We start from the raw sequence: 19040 nt of genomic DNA, 5'->3' as shown, positions 1-19040 counted from the left end.
TAATAAACGGGCAACACTATGCAGTTCATGGCTGGGAAATTAAAATTTCTCCCCAAATGAGGCTCTCTGATAGGAAACGGCGGGCAGAGGCGCCCCTATAATAAAGCGTGCGAGGAAAGTAGTTTGCCGGGCGGGAGGAGAGCAGCCTGGCTGGCTGACAGAGGGGGCGGATCCTGCGCACAGGCGGGCAGAGCCGCGCCGGAGCGGCCCCGGCAGCCGCGGGGCTATTTCAGGAGCCGGGCGGAGGCGGTGGCTGGAGCTGGAGCCAGGGCTGGGGGCAGCGATGGGGTTAGCGGCGCCGGTGGGCTGAGCGGGGGGCTTGCAAGTGGAGGCGGAGGCAGCCGGGAAAACACGCCTTTGCCTCGGATCGAAGGGAAGAGGATCTATTTTTTGGGCTGCATCACAACTTGAGCAGCATCAAGCTGAGCCGGGCAGAGAGGGGAGCGGGAGGGGAAGGAGAGGGAGGAGGAGACGGCTGCCACCGGGGGATTGGGGCTAGATTTATTGAAACAAATCAGTGCTCGGGAGCGAGCGGCGAAAAGGAGGAGGAGAAGAAGGAGGAGGAGGAGGTGGTGGGGGTGGGGGGGCAGGAAGAGGGAGATCGAGAAAGAAAAGTGTGAGGGCTGTGGCTGGGAGAAACAGAAGTGATGAGAGAGCGAGCGGGGAGGCTGGAGGAGGCTGCCCGTCCTGCCGCTGTGCCCCGCAGGGACCGCCGCTCCTGCCGCCGCCGGGCGCCCCCGCGGCCGCCGCTGCCGCCCCGCCGCCCCCGGCCCGCGACATGGAGGCGCTGAATGGCCCTGGACCAGGGCCCGGCGACGCGCTGCGGCCACCGCCGCCTTCTCCCGGCCACCACCACCCGCACGCCGAGAAGAAGCGGCCGCACCGCGCCCCGTCGCCCGCCAGACCCTTCCTCAAGGACCTGCACGCCCGCGCCGCCGCCAAGCCGCCGCCCGCGCCCCCCAAGTCCCCCGGCCTCCCGGCCCGGGCGCCCCCTTCGCCGCACCCGGGCGCCCACCCTCCGGCCGCGGGGCTGCTGGCAGCGCCGGGCCGCCTCTCCCGCCGCCCCACCGCCCCGGGGAGCAAGGCGGCCGCCGCCGGCACCGCCGTCGGCAGGGCGGGCGCCAAGGCCGCCCCCTGCGCCAAGCGGGCGGCCCGCGGTCCGGAGCCGGGCCCCGGCGGCCGAGGCGCGGGGCGGCAGCCCGGCGGCGAGGCGGCCCCGCCGCCCGGTAAGGGCAGGAAGGCGAAGCGGGGCGCCGCGGCGGGCAGCGGCCATGCGGTGGCAGCGGCGCTGGCCCGCGTCGGCCACACGGACAGCAGCTCCGACCTCTCCGACTGCCCCTCCGAGCCCCTCTCCGACGAGCAGCGCCTGGCCCCGGCCGCCAGCAGCGACGCCGAGTCCGGCACCGGCTCCAGCGACCGCGAGCGGGAGCCGCCCGCCGCGCATCCCGCCGCTCATCCCGCCGCGCATCCCGCCGCCGAGCCATCCCGCGCCGGCCCCGGCCCCGGGCGCGGAGCTCCTCCGGCCTCTGGCTCCCGTGGAGATGCGCTACCTGCGGCCCTGGGCGGGGGGCGAACCCCCAGCCGCGCGGAGCCGCCGCCGGCGGGCCCGGAGGAGCTGCAGCGGGAGGTGGAGGAGCTGCGCTCGGAGAACGAGTACCTCAAGGTGAGCATCGCCCGCGGACCCGCGGTGGGGAAGGGAAGGGGGCGGTAGAGGCGCGACCCCCTCCTGCCCGGTAATGCAGGGACCGCGCTGGGGGTAGCAGGTGGATTAACGCTTCCTGGAGTCACCTTCTGTGGGACCCTCCGCCCCCGCCAGGCCAAATGCCTAATTTCACCCGCGGGAGAGAGACAGGGGCAGGGAGAGCCAGCTGGGCTCCTCACCTCCCCCTCCCCCCGCGAAGCGGGACCGCGGCACAGCTTAAGGGCAAATAAGAGACTTAAACGTATGATCGCGGCTCCCCGCATAGCCCGATTTGTGGGGACTGGATGAACGTCAGTCCGGTGCAACATGTACCATGGTAATGTTACGTTTGGTTGACGTGGTGGTAGCTCAGCAAACCCTGGCTGTTTCTAAAGCACCGCAAACACTCTACTGGTTAGCAGGACTTTGCTTTCCAGGAACTGTTTTCCTCAGTATGACCCTTTAAGAAAAACCAAAACAACCAGTTCTCTCACTTGATGTGGAAAGGATGACAGCATTGTGCGCTTTGTTTATTGTGTTACTTTATCACTGGAAAGTGAACCCATTCGCTGTGAAGTACTAATAGAATTACAAGAGCAGCAATAAAAAAGTGTCACTGCATCCTCGTACAGGTAGAAAAATACATCTGTATGCATCCATGCTTGGAGAAACAGAAAAGTTCAATTCAGGCATGCTCTGAGCTGGATTGACCTGTGGGAACCTTTAGTGGGACTGTATTTATAATCTGATCTTTTGGCACAGCAAAGAAGCTACATCCATAAAGATCTATAAATAAGATAAACTGAGATAATCACGTAACCACAGCCACTGTACCATTTGACTGCCTCTGGTGAGAACAATCTTTGTTCCCTGATTTTGGAAACACCCTGTTGTCAAGCAAAATAACCGTGAAAATCCACATGAGTTTTACTTGAAGGACTGGAGTTTGGTGTATAACCTTGGGAGAGAAGAGTGGTAAAGAGACAAACTAGGCTTGTTAAGGGGTTTTGGCTAAGGGACAAGAAATGATGTTCAGCATAGCAAAAGGGTAACAGCAGGGGTGCTGCAAGGTTTTTTGCTGGGTCTGGTGCTGCTTAGTGAACTGGAAAAAGGAACGAGCAATGATACAGCAAAATCTTCAGATGACATTAAGTTTTTCTAGCCTAAGTCAAGCTCAGCAAAGACCAGACAGAACTTAATCATAAACTTAACTTCTGTGGAATGAAAAAATGAAGACAGAGGATGGGAAATAAATCTTAATGTTCAAAATCTGATGCACTTGGAAGGAAGAAGGACTGAGTATGCATTTTTCTGTTTAAGTGTGTTGCATTAACTCATGAGCGTCATGAAAAAAGGAGCAATGAGAACCTGCAGGCAAAAATTATGTTAGATTTCAGTGGGAACTGAAGAGAGAATAATTAAGAAAATCTGATAATGTTTTATAGATCTGTAGCTGTTACACAGGTCAGTGAGTGTACCTGAAATACTGTGGGCACTGCTGGTCTTCTAGAAAAGGATAGTAGAGAACTAGAGCAATAAAAATTTTTGGCTCATAGCAAAGCTTTTATAGCAATCATTGGATGAGAAACTGTGGAGTGTGGTAGAGAAATGTAATAGTCTATAAAAAGATGAGCAGCACAGAGAACCTTTATCATAAGCTTCTGTTTTGCTTGACAGCCCAGAAGTAAGAGGAGATGTAATGAAACTGGAATTGCACTGCCATTAGAAGTCATGGAGTCCGGGAACATCTCTTTGAATTATGGGATTTGCAAAAGTGTAAAACTTTAACACATTACAAAGTATGTGTTAAGCCTTCTTGCTTTATACTGAAAGTGATTTTTAACTACAGGAAACTGAAAAAAGAGTCTTTGTGAATTCTCTAGGCCTGAGCACTGTTAAAGTGTCCTACCTGGGGGACTCTGTGATCATGAGACCTGGTTGACATTGGCAAATCCTAGGTAAAGAACTTTATTCTGTGTCATTCCAAGTTTTTCACCCTGTGCAACAGTGTCTTCAGGTCGTTCACCTTGATGTCTTCACCATCTATAGCAACTGTTTCCCAACCCTTTTTTGATTTGGGCTATGGCTTTTTCAGGCTACAATTTTTTCTGAGACCAGTAGGATAATACAGACTGCTTTCTTCCAGTGGGCAGTACCTGGAAAGCTATGAGCTCAGACTATTGCCTCTTCTGAGGGAAATCAGTACACTGTCTGCTCTCCTTGGCCCCTTGGGTGCAGGAGGTCTTAGTAGTTTTGCTTCTCTCAAAATGGTTGGAGAGGTGTAAAAATTATCAGGAGAATTCTCAAACCTCATTTTCCTTTCCTAGGAAAACCTATAAAAAACTTTTGCAAATTAAAACCACAGCACTGCCTGAGTTGTTTACCTGTGAGTTTGTTCCGTGTGTTTTTCACATTGGAGTGAGCTGCAGTTTCTCCAGAGGGGGCTAAGGGATAACCGAGATGCTGTCTATGTAAATAGACAAATGATTAGATAAATCCCATAAGAAACTGTTAATTTTCTGAGCATGGCCATATGCCAAATTTTGTAGCTTTCACTCCTCCTTATCCCTCCCTGCAGCTAGAGTGCAGTAGTAAGTGCACAGAATAAAGTCTGTTCAGGGAAATTTAATTTTCGCATGATAAGGTCTTTCCTATATCTTTTATGTGTAACACAGGTTGTAGAAAAATTTATATATATATACACACACATAGACCTAGTGCTAAAGATTACTGGAGAATAAAGGGTTCCCAGAATGAAAAAAAAACAAAGCGAACACAATCATTTGTTTTTATTTCTACTCACTAAGTCCTAGAAAATCTCCCAGGATACTCCACGGAAGCCTTTGCAGAGCAAACTCTTGTTGCTGCAAACCTCTCGGACTTCATATACCATGAGCCAGATTTCAACCTGATATCAATTTTCCATCTTATGTATTTCCAGGACTGTCATTATTCCAGATGACACTTTGTTTCCAGCAATTGCTAACTAGCTATAAAGCTAAATTTGTAGGTAAAGTGACTGAGGAGAAGTGTTTACATTGAGAAGTCTCTCTTCTACTACCTCTTTCAAATTTCATCAGTGATTTCAGTTTCAAGTATTTTTTGTGTAACTTTATTTCTGCTACCTATGGGGGAAGACTATAATACTATAGCAGGATTTAAAAGGTATCACTTATCTGCTGATGTTGAAGAGAGAAATTTTGTTGTGGTGCCTCACTCTGTAGAGGCAGGAGGTCATTGATAACTGCTAGTGTGGTAGGTAAAGTTTTAGTTATTGCTAGTCAGTCCTCTTAGGAGCAAAATACTGCCCACACAAGTGATTGCTTTTCAAGATTACTTTGAAGTGTCCAGCACATGGAGAAGTGTCATGCAATATGCAAATCCTTGGGAAACTTGAAAAGAAGGTCTTCGTCGTATAGAGCCCTCTAAAGGATGAGGGATCTTGAGGAAGAGGGCCCAAATTTTAGCAATTAAACATGTTCTTGCTTTGTCTCAGCCAAACTTTAATTTAGGCTGTTTTAATTAAATAAACATGCCAGCAGAAACTGGTGTTTTAGTCATAACACATGCCCCTTTTCTCTTTACAGCAGCCTCCTACGTGAGGCATGACACTCCCTACAGCCCTTACAATGAAACTGGTGCTTGCCATGCTTTGCTTTACCTGGCCTTCTCTTTGTGCTTGTGTTGGAGTAAGTTCAATATGCCAGAAATGCTGCCACAAAATGCATGCCACAAAAATCCATTCTCAACTATCTTGGATTTTTTAGATAACAGTCTTTTTGTCTTGTTTTGTCTTCTTTCTGTATTCATTTGTATCTATGACATATTCTGGATATAAGTTGAATAAGGGACCACCCCAGACCCCTTTTTCCACTCTGATACACTCAACGACATTCATGTTTGTTTAAAATCACAACGTGTGTCTTATGAGGTTACACTGTATTTCTTCACTCCCTTGAAACTGTAACTCTTTGAGCGTAGGCTTGAGCTGAACTCATAAGTAATCCCATGATTTCTTTTATTAACCTGCAGGGATTTGTGGATGTCAAAGGGTTTTGCAGAGCAAAAGTGATGCAAAGTGATGGGACCAATTTTTTTGTGTTTAGTGATGATTACCAGGGCTAGAAAAATAAAGCTTTTATCTCCCATCTCCACTTGACATGCTGCCTTTCCCACCTGGTGACTGGCAGTCTCAAAGAGAAGGTGATAATCCTGCCTGGGGCACAAAACCTGCATGACTGGGCTCGGCCAGAGGGATGGTCAGCTGTCGGAGGGAGATGTCACTCTGGGGAAGAACAGCGAGGCCATGTGCCTTGTTAGCCCCAGCTGTGTCCCTGTCAGCCCCTACTCTGCCTGGAGGGGATTAGCTGTGTGATGCACTGGGCAATAGTTTGCCTTGGTGGCCCTCTATAGATGCTGTCACTGTTGCACCAGCCAGATGAGTGCTCAAACGGCTTCATCAGCCCCAGCCGAGGAAGTGTGTTGAAACAATACTGTAGCTGATGCTTGAATGAAGCAGAAAAGCTGCCAGATGCTCCTCTCACTCTCAGATCCCACGGACTTAAACCAACCCTGAAGTCAACAGGTGCTCACGGTCCAACAATTTTTTAGTTCTCATCTTGTTTTGTGCACAAGCTTCAAACAACATCAGATTGGTGCGTGACTTGTAAAGCAGCTTGATTTGAGAGCTTTATAATAACATCAGGGGCCTAGGGACTTCAGGTTCATTAACATATTTTGCAAGAGGCAAAAATTATGGTTGTTGCTTTCTTCCCAATCAAAGCCTTTTAGAGCATATTCATTCCTACTGCAGTTCTGCTGTAAAGTGATATGGGGGATGTGTTTATTCCTTAGCAGCAGCATCTCCTACGTACAGACAGTTTGAGATATTTAAAATACAAAAACAGAGATTATGTAAAATCACAGTTCATGAATCTTGGATTTATCAAGGACTTTCTAGAAGCTCTGGATTCACCAGTGCAACAGCAGCTACCCACATAATTTCCACTCTTCCTCCCTTCTTCACTCTCCCCTCATTTCATTAAATGTATATTAAATAATATTCTATTTAGAAAATAGTCCTGACATAATCTATACATATGACTTTTGGCTAAATTAATAAAGACATTCATTACATAGACAATTGAATTTCATCCTTCATTTGCATTTTCTTGAATACTATACAGTTTATTGATTTTGTGTGTTTTCATCTTCCTAGTTTGCAGATATTTCTGAGTTACTATAAAACTTCTGGACACTGATGTGTTCTAATTCACTGGAGCCTAAATACTTTGCTAATATGCATAACTGTGGTTATGGCAGTAATGAATCCAGTATCCATGTGTATTTTTTATGCTATTTTTTTGCACATCTTTTCTCCCTAATAATAATTTAATTTTTTTTCAACTAATTGTTAGGTTCCGCTATTTAGTTTCTATTCATGCTCTTGAGCTAAGAGCTTTTTCTATTTTAGTGAGTAATTCAGCTCAGTGAGGGTAGATCAGCAGGCTGACCTAAATGCAACTGGTGCTGATGCCCCTACCTCTGTCTTTATATGCAGTTTAGGGGACTTACTTTGGAGTGCATTTAGTCTAGCTGCTTGAACAAAACATCCCCATTGTGCATATATTTTACAGTTGTCCAGAGGACTCAAATAATGGAGCAAATTTGGTGCACCCTTGGAGTGTATGTCTGTCTTTATTTCATTTTGGAAGGAATCTGTTTCTTGCATGCTCTGCGGGCAGAATGAGTGTGCAGTTGGTGGAGATGATTGGAAAATTTACTTTCAAACCTGGATCATAACCAGACTGGCCGGTAGACACAGCCCATTAGTTGTGCAAGTATTCCTGGTCATTTCAGTGGGAATGACTCAGATGACAATGGGTTACCTAGAGTAATAGCTACATGGCCTGCCTATTTTTCTTTCTCTCTCTCTTTTTTTTTCCTTCCCAAGAATCATAAACAAGGCATATTCCTATAATTTATCCATAATTATACTTCATTATAAATTAAATCAGTAATAAACAAGCATGTCATCAGTAAAGGTATTAATGAGATAATGGCTTCTCTTCTGACAGGCAAGTCTTCAATTTGCACAGTTCAGATGAGAAATGACCCATCAGTATGTATTTGGGCTACAGTGATGGAAACTGCACACAGGTGTTCCTCTTTCAGTCAGTTCACCGTGGTAGGTGACCCTAAGCTTGGTAGACTGACAAGGAAATAGGGAATCCTAATTTTGTTACTTTTGCAATGAAGTCTGGAGGAATCTTGCAAAAATCAGCTGCTTAAGCATGGCCCTGTGTTCAGGGCCATGAATCTCAGGTGGGTTATTCCTATCACACTCCAAATAGATGGTGATTAGGAAGTCATTTGGGCCAAGCACCTGAAATCATAAGCAGTTAGACCCAGGAGCTGGTACAACTTGGGTTTCTATTGCAAATTTGAGAAGAGCTGCCAGTTAGAAAATTATATTCTTTCCCACACTTCCTTTTGTTTTTTTCTGATGATCAGGGTGACATAAGAAAAGAAAAGCAGTTTGTTTTTTAGAAAAAAATCTATTCTTTCTTCCAGGACTCTCTGCCTGGTGCTGTTCTTATTGAAAGTAATCGCATAATTACCACTAAATTAAAAGGGGTGAAGAGGAGGCTCTCAGCCCTTACAGGAATCTACAGCAGAGTGAAGCTTCTGGTGCCAGCACTTAACCTTCCAATTTCAATTGCCACTTTGGGGTGCTGGAGCAGGTCCTCCCTGTTTAAGGAAGGGAGCAGGCTCTCCATTTTTAGATGAACAAAGAGGGATGGCTGCTTTCTTACTTGTTTGTTGTAATTACTTTTAAGTGCCTGTTCTGATCTCTTTCTTCAGTTTTACAATATTAAAATCCACAATATGAAGCTCAATGCTTCCTGAGAGAGAGCTTTAATTCTCACTCATGATAATAATAGTAATAAGAACAATACATTTTAATGAAGTCAAGGATTTGGGTTATCTGGTATTTCCATCTGCCTTGCAGCCAGAGCATCCTCTTTTGCAAACTATTACATTTGGTGTTTTTAAGGTTTTGGCTTTGCTGCATTTACCTTTGATTTCGCAAATGATTGACATGTTTTCCTTCAAAGTAGCAGATCTGCCAGTTTAGTAACTAGGACCATCATAGTTTCAGTTATAATTTTCCCCTCCACGGATCTTTAATTTAGGTTCCTTCATTTTCTGTGCACGGATCGCTGTAGAAGAGGAACTTAAACTGTTCTGGCTTTCTAGGTCCAATTGCAACAGTTCTGACTCCAGAGATGGTAACATAAGGTTTCGGTGTCTAAGGCAGAATCACAAGTACTTTCCAAGGAGAATAAGCTGTTACGAACCCTTTTCACTGCTTTTGTGGCCTGTATTGAAAACAAGATTATGTCTTCATTGTAACTAAATGTTAAACTGAGTAAAAGGTTATTCCAGTAGCCATAATTGTGTGCTGATTGACATACAAAATCTGAACCAGATTTTCCAGAGGTGACATGTTCCTATATATATATATACATATATATATGTATATATATATAAAGATATAAAAATAGGACTTCATGCTGCTACTCAAAAAGATTTAATCTGTCTGATTTAATCTGGGTGTTTTTCTCACTGGGCTGGACAGACTATATACGTTCAAGCCCCAAGCACTGCAGCAATATAGCAGAAAATGGGCTGACGCTGCATGCAGCCTGTACAGTGAGGTTTCTGCTCCTTATTCAGTCAAAATTGTTTGTGCCCTTGCGTTTGCGTGTATGGTGCCTTGTTTTAAAGCTCCTCCAAAGGGTGCTGTATGTCTAAATACAAGGGACTGGGACACAGTCTGAGTTCTCTGTGAAAGGTTTCAGAGCAGAAAAAAAATTAAGTGTGGAAAAGAAGTTCAATTTGGTCAAAAAATATCTGAGAGGAGAACTGTGTGAGGTTTATAAGTACAGTTCCTTCATTGTATCATAAATTTTAGTCTATCTGCAAAATTACACTAGAGAAAACCAAAACCAGAGGCAAGCATAGCAAAAAAAAAAAAAAAATTTACTAACTTATCAGAGTTGTGCTGATAAGAGAGATTGAGAAAACTTTGATTTTCCAGGAGGTTAAAGACTGTCCTATCTCCTGAAACATTACTCATGCCAATGCTCACAACTCTTTGGGGAACTTCTTTGGTGGGAGGAAAGACACTGGATTCAAGTCTCCAACCAACAGACACAGTGACTTTTAAGGCTGGGAGAACTCTTATGCCCACAGAGGGAATTTGAGAATATTCAGGTTCAATGGGATGACTGTTTCAGGGTTTGGGTTGTTTAAAATTATGTGAGTTTTACTTTCCAAATTTGGTTGCAATAAATGCTTTGAAATCAAATATTGTTTATTATTTGTCTCTAAAAACCAACCAGATTTACTAATTACAAAACCTGATAAAGATAAGAAGGAAGTTTGAGATAAGCAATAACATTATAATTGCAGGCCACTTTATACATGAAAGCCATTGCTTAGTTCTTAAACATAAGCATCAGATTGTAAACCAGATCCCATTAATTTGGTGATGACAGTTGTTTTTCTTTATTATGGATTTGTGTTCCAGAATTTTAATTTACAACCAAATTACTAATCTAACATTAGCATTCTGAAGATGATATTAAAAAGTTAATTGAGCCCAAATCTAGTGGAGGTAAATTCAATGCCTGAGTCTGCAGGCATCCCTAAGAAATAACTCTGATCCTGTTCATCCCAGAGGGCTGTACTGATATGAGTACCTTAGCCAAAATACCTACTTTATAAACTGGCAATGCAAAAGTGTACTCCTTTTCTTATGTTCAAAAGCCACTGCTACTCTCTAATCAGTTTCTAAAACCTCGACGTTTTCTTCTGTGTCTCTATCTTCACTGGGTAAACTTTAACTCTTGAAAGTATCTATATATGTGAAGCATAGTGATGTGTGTTCATAGAAAAGAAAAGTAGATCTTGTCCCCAGTTCACTCAAGTATGCATTGCTACATATTTCTTTTTTAAAATATGCATCACTTATCAAAACTTCACCAGTGTGTTGTCTGTAAACTGGCCAGAGTATTTGACTGTGTCCTGAGGAGGAGTAGATAGGGCCTTGACCTTAAATTGCTTTGAAAGAATCCTGCTGGGTTGGGTCTGCAGAGCTCATTTGCTTCCTTGCTGTCTGCTGTTTGTGCTTAATTAATATATTTGAAACTTCTAAGGATGTCATGGCTGCAAGGGTAACCGTGGTGACTATGCTTACACTATTCCTTCTCAGACAGTGTATGGTGTGAGCATGATCCAGAACCCTTCAGCTTATCCATCCACACAAATATCCTGCTCCCGCACCTGACCCAGGGAGACTGTGGGACAGGATGCCCCTGCAGCAGAAATCTGAATATATTGAGAATGTACAGTGATACAGTGGGCCTGTGAGAAAACCTCTCTGTCCTTTCAGAGCATCTAGGCAGAACTGTGTAGAGTCCCAGGTGGGCTGTACTGGTGGAGTAAAGCCTTGCTGGTGAGCCCAGAGTTGTAATTTTGGAAATAACTGTCCTTGTGCGTACCCAAAATTTGGCTTATGCTGTCTCAACTTACTGAAATTAAACCAAAGCTGTATAAATACTGGAGGTTTTATATATGCGTGGGATTTTGGTAAGAATGGTTCTGTAATTCTAACTTAACTATGCTAACAAGGCTAAAGAAGTTCTACCTATCTTTCTTTGGTCAGGACTCCTGAGAGACAATATCTGCCCTGCATTTGTTGCCAAAGCTCCGGTGAAGCAAGATTAATACATCAGTCTGGTTAGGGCGTGATAAGGGGGAATGGGTTGAGAGAACTGCCAGGAGAGTGTAGCAGATTTGTTCATGGAGGGACTGGCCAGGGATGGTTCAGTCAGGGGGAGAGGGGCTTTTTCAAGGGTACTAACTTCATAGCAGTGCCCTCTCCACCTGAGACAAGTGTGAAATATTCTCTTGCCACCTTTGGTATTTCAAGTGTGAAATGCTCTCCAGATAACCTTGGTATTTCAAGTGTCATTTACATATCTGAAGTGAGGTGACAATGCAGCTAACCCCGGTGCAAGTTCTCCTGGAATTTTATTTAAGCTATTTTTTCCACAGAAAGTTTGGTCTTTATAGCAAATGCAATTTTAAAGAAATCAATATAAATACAAGTCATCAAACACAAAAACTAATAGTTCATTTCAAATATTCTTGTCCCGGCTCTTTTTCTTGATTTTTCCCTCCGACTTTGTTCAAAGATTGTAGAGTCACATTTTTTCTCTCATGCAGTAGTTTAATACCTTGTACCCCTGTGCTTGGAAGACTTTATAGCAGTTCAAGCTCTGGAGCTTCAGTCACGCACAGATTAAACAAATGGGAATGATGGAGCTTATCCTGTTCAGCCGCAAATCTTTAAATCTGACTTTAGCGTGCATGTGCCACTCATGGTATAATGTGGAATTGGGGCAGTTCATGATGCCCAGAAAAGAATGACCAAGTTATTCCCATGGGCACAGATTTTGTTTTGTCCCCGTGGTCCTGTTATTGAAATGTGTGTGCACACAACAAAAACCCAGTTTCTCCTGCACACAGCCTGTGGCATGAAGCCTGTGCATAGTGCTAGGCTCAGGTGGGACAGCATTTTCATATGGAGCAGTTCAGTACATAGTATAAAGATTTATTAAATTTTTCAAGGGACAATTTCATTTTTGAGAAATGCTGGTTGTTAAAAAGGCACATCTCACAGAAATGCTGAGGTACTTGGTTAAGTAGGTTTACTGTAGTCTCAATAAAGCAAGAAAACAGTTCAAATAGTGATAAAGTATTATGCACTTTTAATTTTAAGCGGAGAGGGTAAAATGAAGGTGTATCTGGAGACAGATAAGGTCTGCTTTTTATTATTAAAGCAATTGTAAGAGATATGACAAGTATTCATTGATTTAGTTCAGCTTAATTAGTCAATGTTGGGTTAAAACTTCTGTCCCTGTGACTTCTGGAGCTGCATGTTGCAATCTGTATCACTCCATTAATATGGTATCCTAGCGAGCATGTTTCCTATTTTGCTCCCATGGGTGAGATTTAGAGGTATGATGGAGCACTGTTTTGACTTCTCACAGGATGAGCTGGATGAACTTCGGGCTGAAATGGAAGAAATGCGTGACAGCTACTTAGAGGAAGATGTTTACCAGCTGCAGGAGCTCCGGCGAGAGCTGGACCGGGCAAACAAGAATTGCCGCATTCTGCAATATCGTCTCAGGAAAGCAGAACAGAAAAGCTTGAAAGTTGCACAAACAGGCCATGTGGATGGAGAGCTCATTAGGAGCCTGGAACAAGATTTAAAGGTGGGTTGAGCGATTCATATACGCAGCAAAAGAGAGCAGACTGTGATGTGGCTCTTTGCAATGGAAGTGAGGGTGACACATGAAACAAGCAGTAGTTCTCCAAGTGCCAGGACCAATTTCCTTCTGCTGTGGTGGAGAACAAATATTAAACTTATCATCATAAAAAGATGTGTCACTGAGTAAAAAAACATGTGTTTAGATTCAAAATAAAAGAAAGTCAAGTTACATTTAAGCCTTTGAAAAATTTAAAGGATCTTTTTTTACTGAAAACCTTAGCTTTTCAATACTGTATAAACAAAACCTGATACCTTTTTCCAATCCATGCTGTTTCCTTCCTTTTCACTTCTTGCTTATTGCAAGTAACTTAAAAAAAACTAGTCAAAGCTGCATTTCTTAGTGTCTTATGGGTTACTTGTAACATTAACAGACATAATATTTTAGTAAGACAGAGAGAGAATCAAAATGCTCTTTCCATAAAAGCACAAATCCCTGTAAAAATAATATTCATAAACAGCTTTTATATTTTTCAGAAGTGTTTCCTTCAAGACCAAATTAGGCTTTGTATAGTCATCATGTTTGTCTAGTTTCTACTTTCTTAATATTGCTATCTTGTAGCTGTTTTTAAAATACGTTCTGTAGAGAGGGACTGCTTGCCACTGGAATTATTAAGCATTTTGTACTTAAAAATGCAAAACATAAAATCTTCAGAAATTGGAACGATTTGTTGTCAGCAGTGGAAATGAAAGTAACACATCAAGTCATCAAACCTTTTAAAATATCAGACCTAATTTTGTCTTTTATGATAAAAAAACAAATTATAACCTTATATAATTGTATATATGTTGTAATTCCATAATTCATCAATTCCATAATTCATCTTTTTGCATGATGTATCACCTTTCCAAATGTTTTTGGAGTATATGTCTATCCTTGTTAGGCTGGACTCAGAAAACCTAAGCTATCATATATTTCTGTGCTTTCATATCACTCTTGCCTAGTTGTGATTGCTGTTAGAGCAACAAATTTGGGTGGATGACTGTTGCATGGATGTTGCTTTGATCGATGACCAGTCAGCTTTGCAGCACAATTCCTATCTTTTGCTTTATCTATGTGATATGCTGGAACTTTGATGGGCAGGTTTGGTATCTGCTTGTTTCCTCCCACTGTTCTGACATTGTCTTAGCATAATGTGGAGATGGGTAATCAAACGTATTTTCATTCTGGATTTCTTTATTAGAAATGAATATTCATTTTGGAACTTGGAAGACTCGGAGGCTTTCATCAACAGTGTCATAATTGAATTAAAAATCTCTTGGTTTTCTAGGGCTGTAATATGCTTTTGCTGTAAGAGACATACTGTAGCTGTTGCTCCCCATGGATGATCTTCATGCATTTGTGCTCTTCTGATCAGGTAGCCAAAGATGTTTCTGTCAGACTGCACCACGAGCTGGAGAGTGTGGAGGAGAAGCGTGTGAAAGCAGAGGATGAAAATGAAGTCCTTCGGCAGCAAATCATTGAGGTGGAAGTATCCAAGCAGACGCTGCAAAATGAGCTGGACAAGTTAAAAGAGGTAAGCAATTTTCAGGAAAGGCATGCAGAGCAATGTTGGTGGGTTAGATGGGAAATTTGATGCACAGGTTTCTTAGACTAGATCTGACATGAAATGCTTTCCAATATTGCTTGTACAATTGCTCAAAAGGTCTCTTTTGTTACATGTCCCAAATGCAGTGATAGTTTAAAAGCAATAGAGATGTGGATGATGTGGCTTTTGTCTGTGCCTTCTCACAGGGCTTCTGTCCCATTTTAAATTGCCTTCTTAAAACCTCTCTTCCTACTAGAGCAAAACCCTTTGATTTGACTCCAGCTAGCTCTGGCTCTCCTTTGCACAGACTGGGACTTCCACCTACTTGAAAGTCAAATGAGGTGTGCATGACTTGTCTCTGAGAGGATGGTTCAGATAGGCAAGCCGCCGTTTTGGCTGGTACTCTTCAGTGGTGACAGTGGGAGCCACCAGCATGAGCTAGGCAGCAGGAATGTGGTCTGTTATGTATAAATAACATTGCACTTCAGGCACAGAAATGCTGCCTCTTGAGAAAAGGGATCATTTCAACTGGAGCTGACACATAGTCATACTGGGTGAAGTGATGATCCTTGGAAGCAAGTAAGCTGAGGAGCAGGGGACAGTAAAGGAAAGCCAAATACTAAGCATGGCTCTTTACTGGAGCCCACATCCCAATGTGTAGCAGTATTTCTGTTCTCTTAACAGTACAGCAGATTGACATCTCACAGCCTCTGCTCTGTTTTAAACCAGATTGAGATAGAGCATTTAAACATAATGAGGTAAGGCATTTATCCTCTGAGCCCTGGTCAGATTTAGAGAGCTGGTGCAATTATGTGTTATTTTAATCTTTCAAACATTGCTTGCGAGTCAACTGGCACAAAGCCTGGCTCAGTTTTATAAGGACAACACCTATTTAATTTCTCTTGCGTTTGAGTTATCAGTGGTCCAGTGCAAGAGTTTAGGAGCATTTTGTACCTAACAGAACAGATCATCAGCTGGTGTAAATATCAGGGTTGCTTAGATTACTTATGAACCTGACACAAAGGATAAAGTCTGCATGATGTTTTAGCTATTCTTCTTTCTCAATATTATTTGTGAATGCTGTGCTTAATGGACAATACTATGTTACAGGGTCTGCAATCTATACTCCATACAAAAATACCATCTCATTGACAGTCCTGAACATATTGCTTGTTGTTGATTAACATGCAGGTCCACTAAGTACTGCTTGGTCATCTTTGAGATTAAGCAGTTTGAGAAATTAAACTGTGGGTGACCAGTGGGGAAAAAAAGAGGTCCATCAGTGCTGAAGTCTCAAGGTAGCTCTAACCAGGCTGAATTTGCCTTGCTACTTAGATTGCTACAGTCTAGCCATGCTGGGAAGCTCCATTGACTCTGCTGCTTCTCTGCTGCATTGAGAAGCACAGTGAATGCACCCTTACTTTCGAAGCGGGCTTTGCACCCTAAGAGGCAACAGCTGGAGGGGAGCTAGGGAAAGGGAAAGATAGCAGGTATGTAGCCAGAATGATGGGATGCATTCTTCTGATCTGGAGATACAGCAGGGCATAAAATGGATCATAAGATGTAGTAGTAGTAGCAGTAGAGATAATTTGGTTTCTCATGCCATGAGTTGTGGTTTCTCCGGCAGTCGGAATTTCACAAGGTCACAGTAGGTGAGAAGATGGAGGTTTGAGTCCTTGACAGGTCATACTGGGACAGATGAGCCAAAAGCTGGAGAAACACAGCAATGTGTGTGTCAGATAAATATGTGTTGGCAATGTTGTCGACATTGCTAAAAAAAAAGAAACTAGTCTTGACTCAAGATGCGTTCAAATAACTACCAGAAGCAATGCCTTCTTAGAAACATTTAATATGTACAAAGCTCTAAAGGAGCATATTACAGACATGCCAGAGGGAAAGCTAGTGCTTTATATATCAGGAGAAAAGTGACCCAAAGGCCATGTAGCTTCTTCCCAATCCACGCTGACTATGCATCTTGTCTATCTAAAAGCTGACAGTTAGAAGGAGCATTTTTCCTAACCAGTCCTAGAGCATTGCCTGAGGCCCAGTTAGACAGTATTCACTCTCTGATATAGCTCACTGCAAACATATGCTTATTTCCTGTAACATCCTTGACTATTCTCAGCCCTTTTCCTTTATCATCCTCTGATCAACAAAAAGGTTTTCTCACATCCATGTTCATGTTTATTACTTAATTCAGTGCTAGTTTCTGCTTTGGTCTGCTGTACAATTCCCTCGGGTTCAGTTTCTCACTGCAGTAGATGGCATGTATGTTAATTACCTTTAACGTGTTTTGCATGCTGAAATGTCTTTAGTAATTGTACACATCTCTGAAAACCACTCTTTTTTAAAACCACCTTTAGTTTTTACCATAATCTCTTGAAGAATTTCAAACGTTTATCATGTTTAGTGCTGTTGCATATTTTTTATCCCAGTACCTGTTTTCATCTCCTGTGATACTTTTAACAGGATTTCTTTGGTGTAAAATGCATACAGACTCATTCTATCTAAATAAAATTCTTATTTCCTTAAGAAAGAAGCCTTACAGGTTTAACTGGGAAATTATTTTTTTGCCTCCTACTGACCATGTAATTTCAAATTGTTGTAATAAACAGGTATAAGATAGACTTACCTTTGCAAATAATCCTTCACAGTCTCCCCTCCCCTCTCTCTCCTGCTGCTAAAGCACTTCCCTCACCAGTCCCAGATGCTTCTGGATTCCCATTTCATGACATACTTGCAGAAGTTTGTCAAAATCTATCGAAACCACATCTAGACTCTTGTTTTGTTCTGGTATCTGCAAATACTCCCCATCATCAAAATATTCTGATTTTCACTGAATGTTTCTGTAAAGAGCTGTCACATAATCAGTGAATCACTTACAGGTTTTTTAGGGTAATGCCACCTGTTTCCCTTTGTTTTTTACCTTTTTTTTTTTTTTATAAGAGTGCTCTATCCCTTCAGCCTTTTGCTGCATTTCCTGTGTTTTGAGCTAAGATATGAATTGCTAAGGATGTTTAATGAATGCTTGTGGATTTTATCCAATTCTGATGTCTTCCAGCTAGACGTCATTCTTCTCTGAACATCTTCATCAGTATCCTGGCATTCAATTTGCTTATTCATGCCACTCTACTTCCTTTTTTTTCAGTCCTGTTAGCCAAAAGATTATATGGTGCTTTCTTTTCCATAATATTTCATATGGGTTTTTTTAAGATATTATTTGTTTATCATGGTGTAGGTTCATCATCTGCTACTCTTTCCTGAAATACTTCCACTCTTTTGAAGCTGCTTCTTTCACTGGGTAATAATGTTTTCTCACTGAATATTTTTTAACTTTACTGACTGTACTAGGTTTTTCTGTTTCAGTCAAACTGCTGCAGCACTGTGGTTCATTGAATTTTTTCCATGATTACATTCACCTACTTTTTCACTTTTCCTTTTTCATATCTTCCCTTTCTTTTTCTTTTTTTTTTTTTCCTATGAACTTTTCAACTGGTTTGGGGCTGCCGTCTGATACTTTTTTTGCGGCATTCTCCATCAGAGCTTCAGAGTTTTCCTACTGCTGTGAACACTTCTTTGTAGCATATCCTGGAATGTCTCTGAGAATGATCCCTTCTAGGAATTTGCTAGGATTTTCTGTGACTTACGAAAGCTGCTTCCTCCTTACAACTTTAGAAGCAAAGGCAGTGTGCCCTCACAGATTCAATAAGTACACATATCCCTGCCAAGGCTTGCTTGCTTTTTTTCTCTTGTTGTCTGGGTTATTAACATTGCCATTTGAGTCAATACGCTGCCAGGAGAGAAGAAAAAATTACTCCATCACTAACAAATTACCTCAGCAACATCTCTGCAACTGTCATTTCCCCCTTCCTAATATCCTAATGCATCTCCTGAGAAATACTGGTGTATGTTAAGAATTTCTCTCTGTCAACCAACTAGCAAGCATTCAGAACACTTTTTTCCAAAATTTCTTTTCCTTTGCACCAATGCAAAATCCTTATAACTCTCTTCTGAGCATCTACAAACCAGAACTTCTCTCAAAGGCTTGACAGTAGCACGTGGATTTTCTTTGAGAACTGAACATCTCCACTCAACATCTAACTCATCCAAAACATCATTTCCTTGGAGCCACCAGGGCATCTTTAGGGAACTTCTTCCTTATATTTTCTCTGGAAAGATATTTCCCAAATAGATGATCTATTTTTAGTGTAAGTGTAAACAGCTATGAAGTCATGCTTGGCAAGTGTTGAGTGCCCTTATGTACAATGGTCATTAATTGCCCTGTAAGCAATACCTCTCAGAGTAATCCTTTCTCTAAAAACTCTGTACCTTGGGAAGAACAGACCATTTTTGCTACTTATTGTAGAAAATGCACTGAGATGGCACATGAGACAGCAGCAGGACCTGCTCCTGTTCCCCATGGGGAGAA

General features: G+C 42.7%; 1 protein-coding gene across 1 annotated transcript; it reads left to right on the top strand.

Moving 5' to 3' along the window:
- Positions 1–594: 594 nt before the first annotated feature.
- LOC120323489 (microtubule cross-linking factor 1-like) lies at positions 595–16283 on the top strand. The gene is made up of 4 exons (XM_039382481.1): positions 595–1663; positions 12805–13029; positions 14441–14599; positions 16239–16283. Exons 1-4 carry the CDS (start codon positions 779–781, stop codon positions 16281–16283), a joined length of 1314 nt encoding a protein of 437 aa, XP_039238415.1. The 5' UTR covers positions 595–778.
- The last annotated feature ends 2757 nt before the right edge of the window (positions 16284–19040 follow it).

The sequence above is a fragment of the Pipra filicauda genome, unplaced genomic scaffold, assembly GCF_003945595.2.
Source record: "Pipra filicauda isolate LSUMZ 115617 unplaced genomic scaffold, ASM394559v2 scaffold271_size1040873_pilon, whole genome shotgun sequence".
NCBI classification, from domain to species: domain Eukaryota; kingdom Metazoa; phylum Chordata; class Aves; order Passeriformes; family Pipridae; genus Pipra; species Pipra filicauda.
The sequence above is the reverse complement of the archived record's forward strand: the minus strand, read 5'-3'. Positions and strand labels throughout refer to the sequence as shown.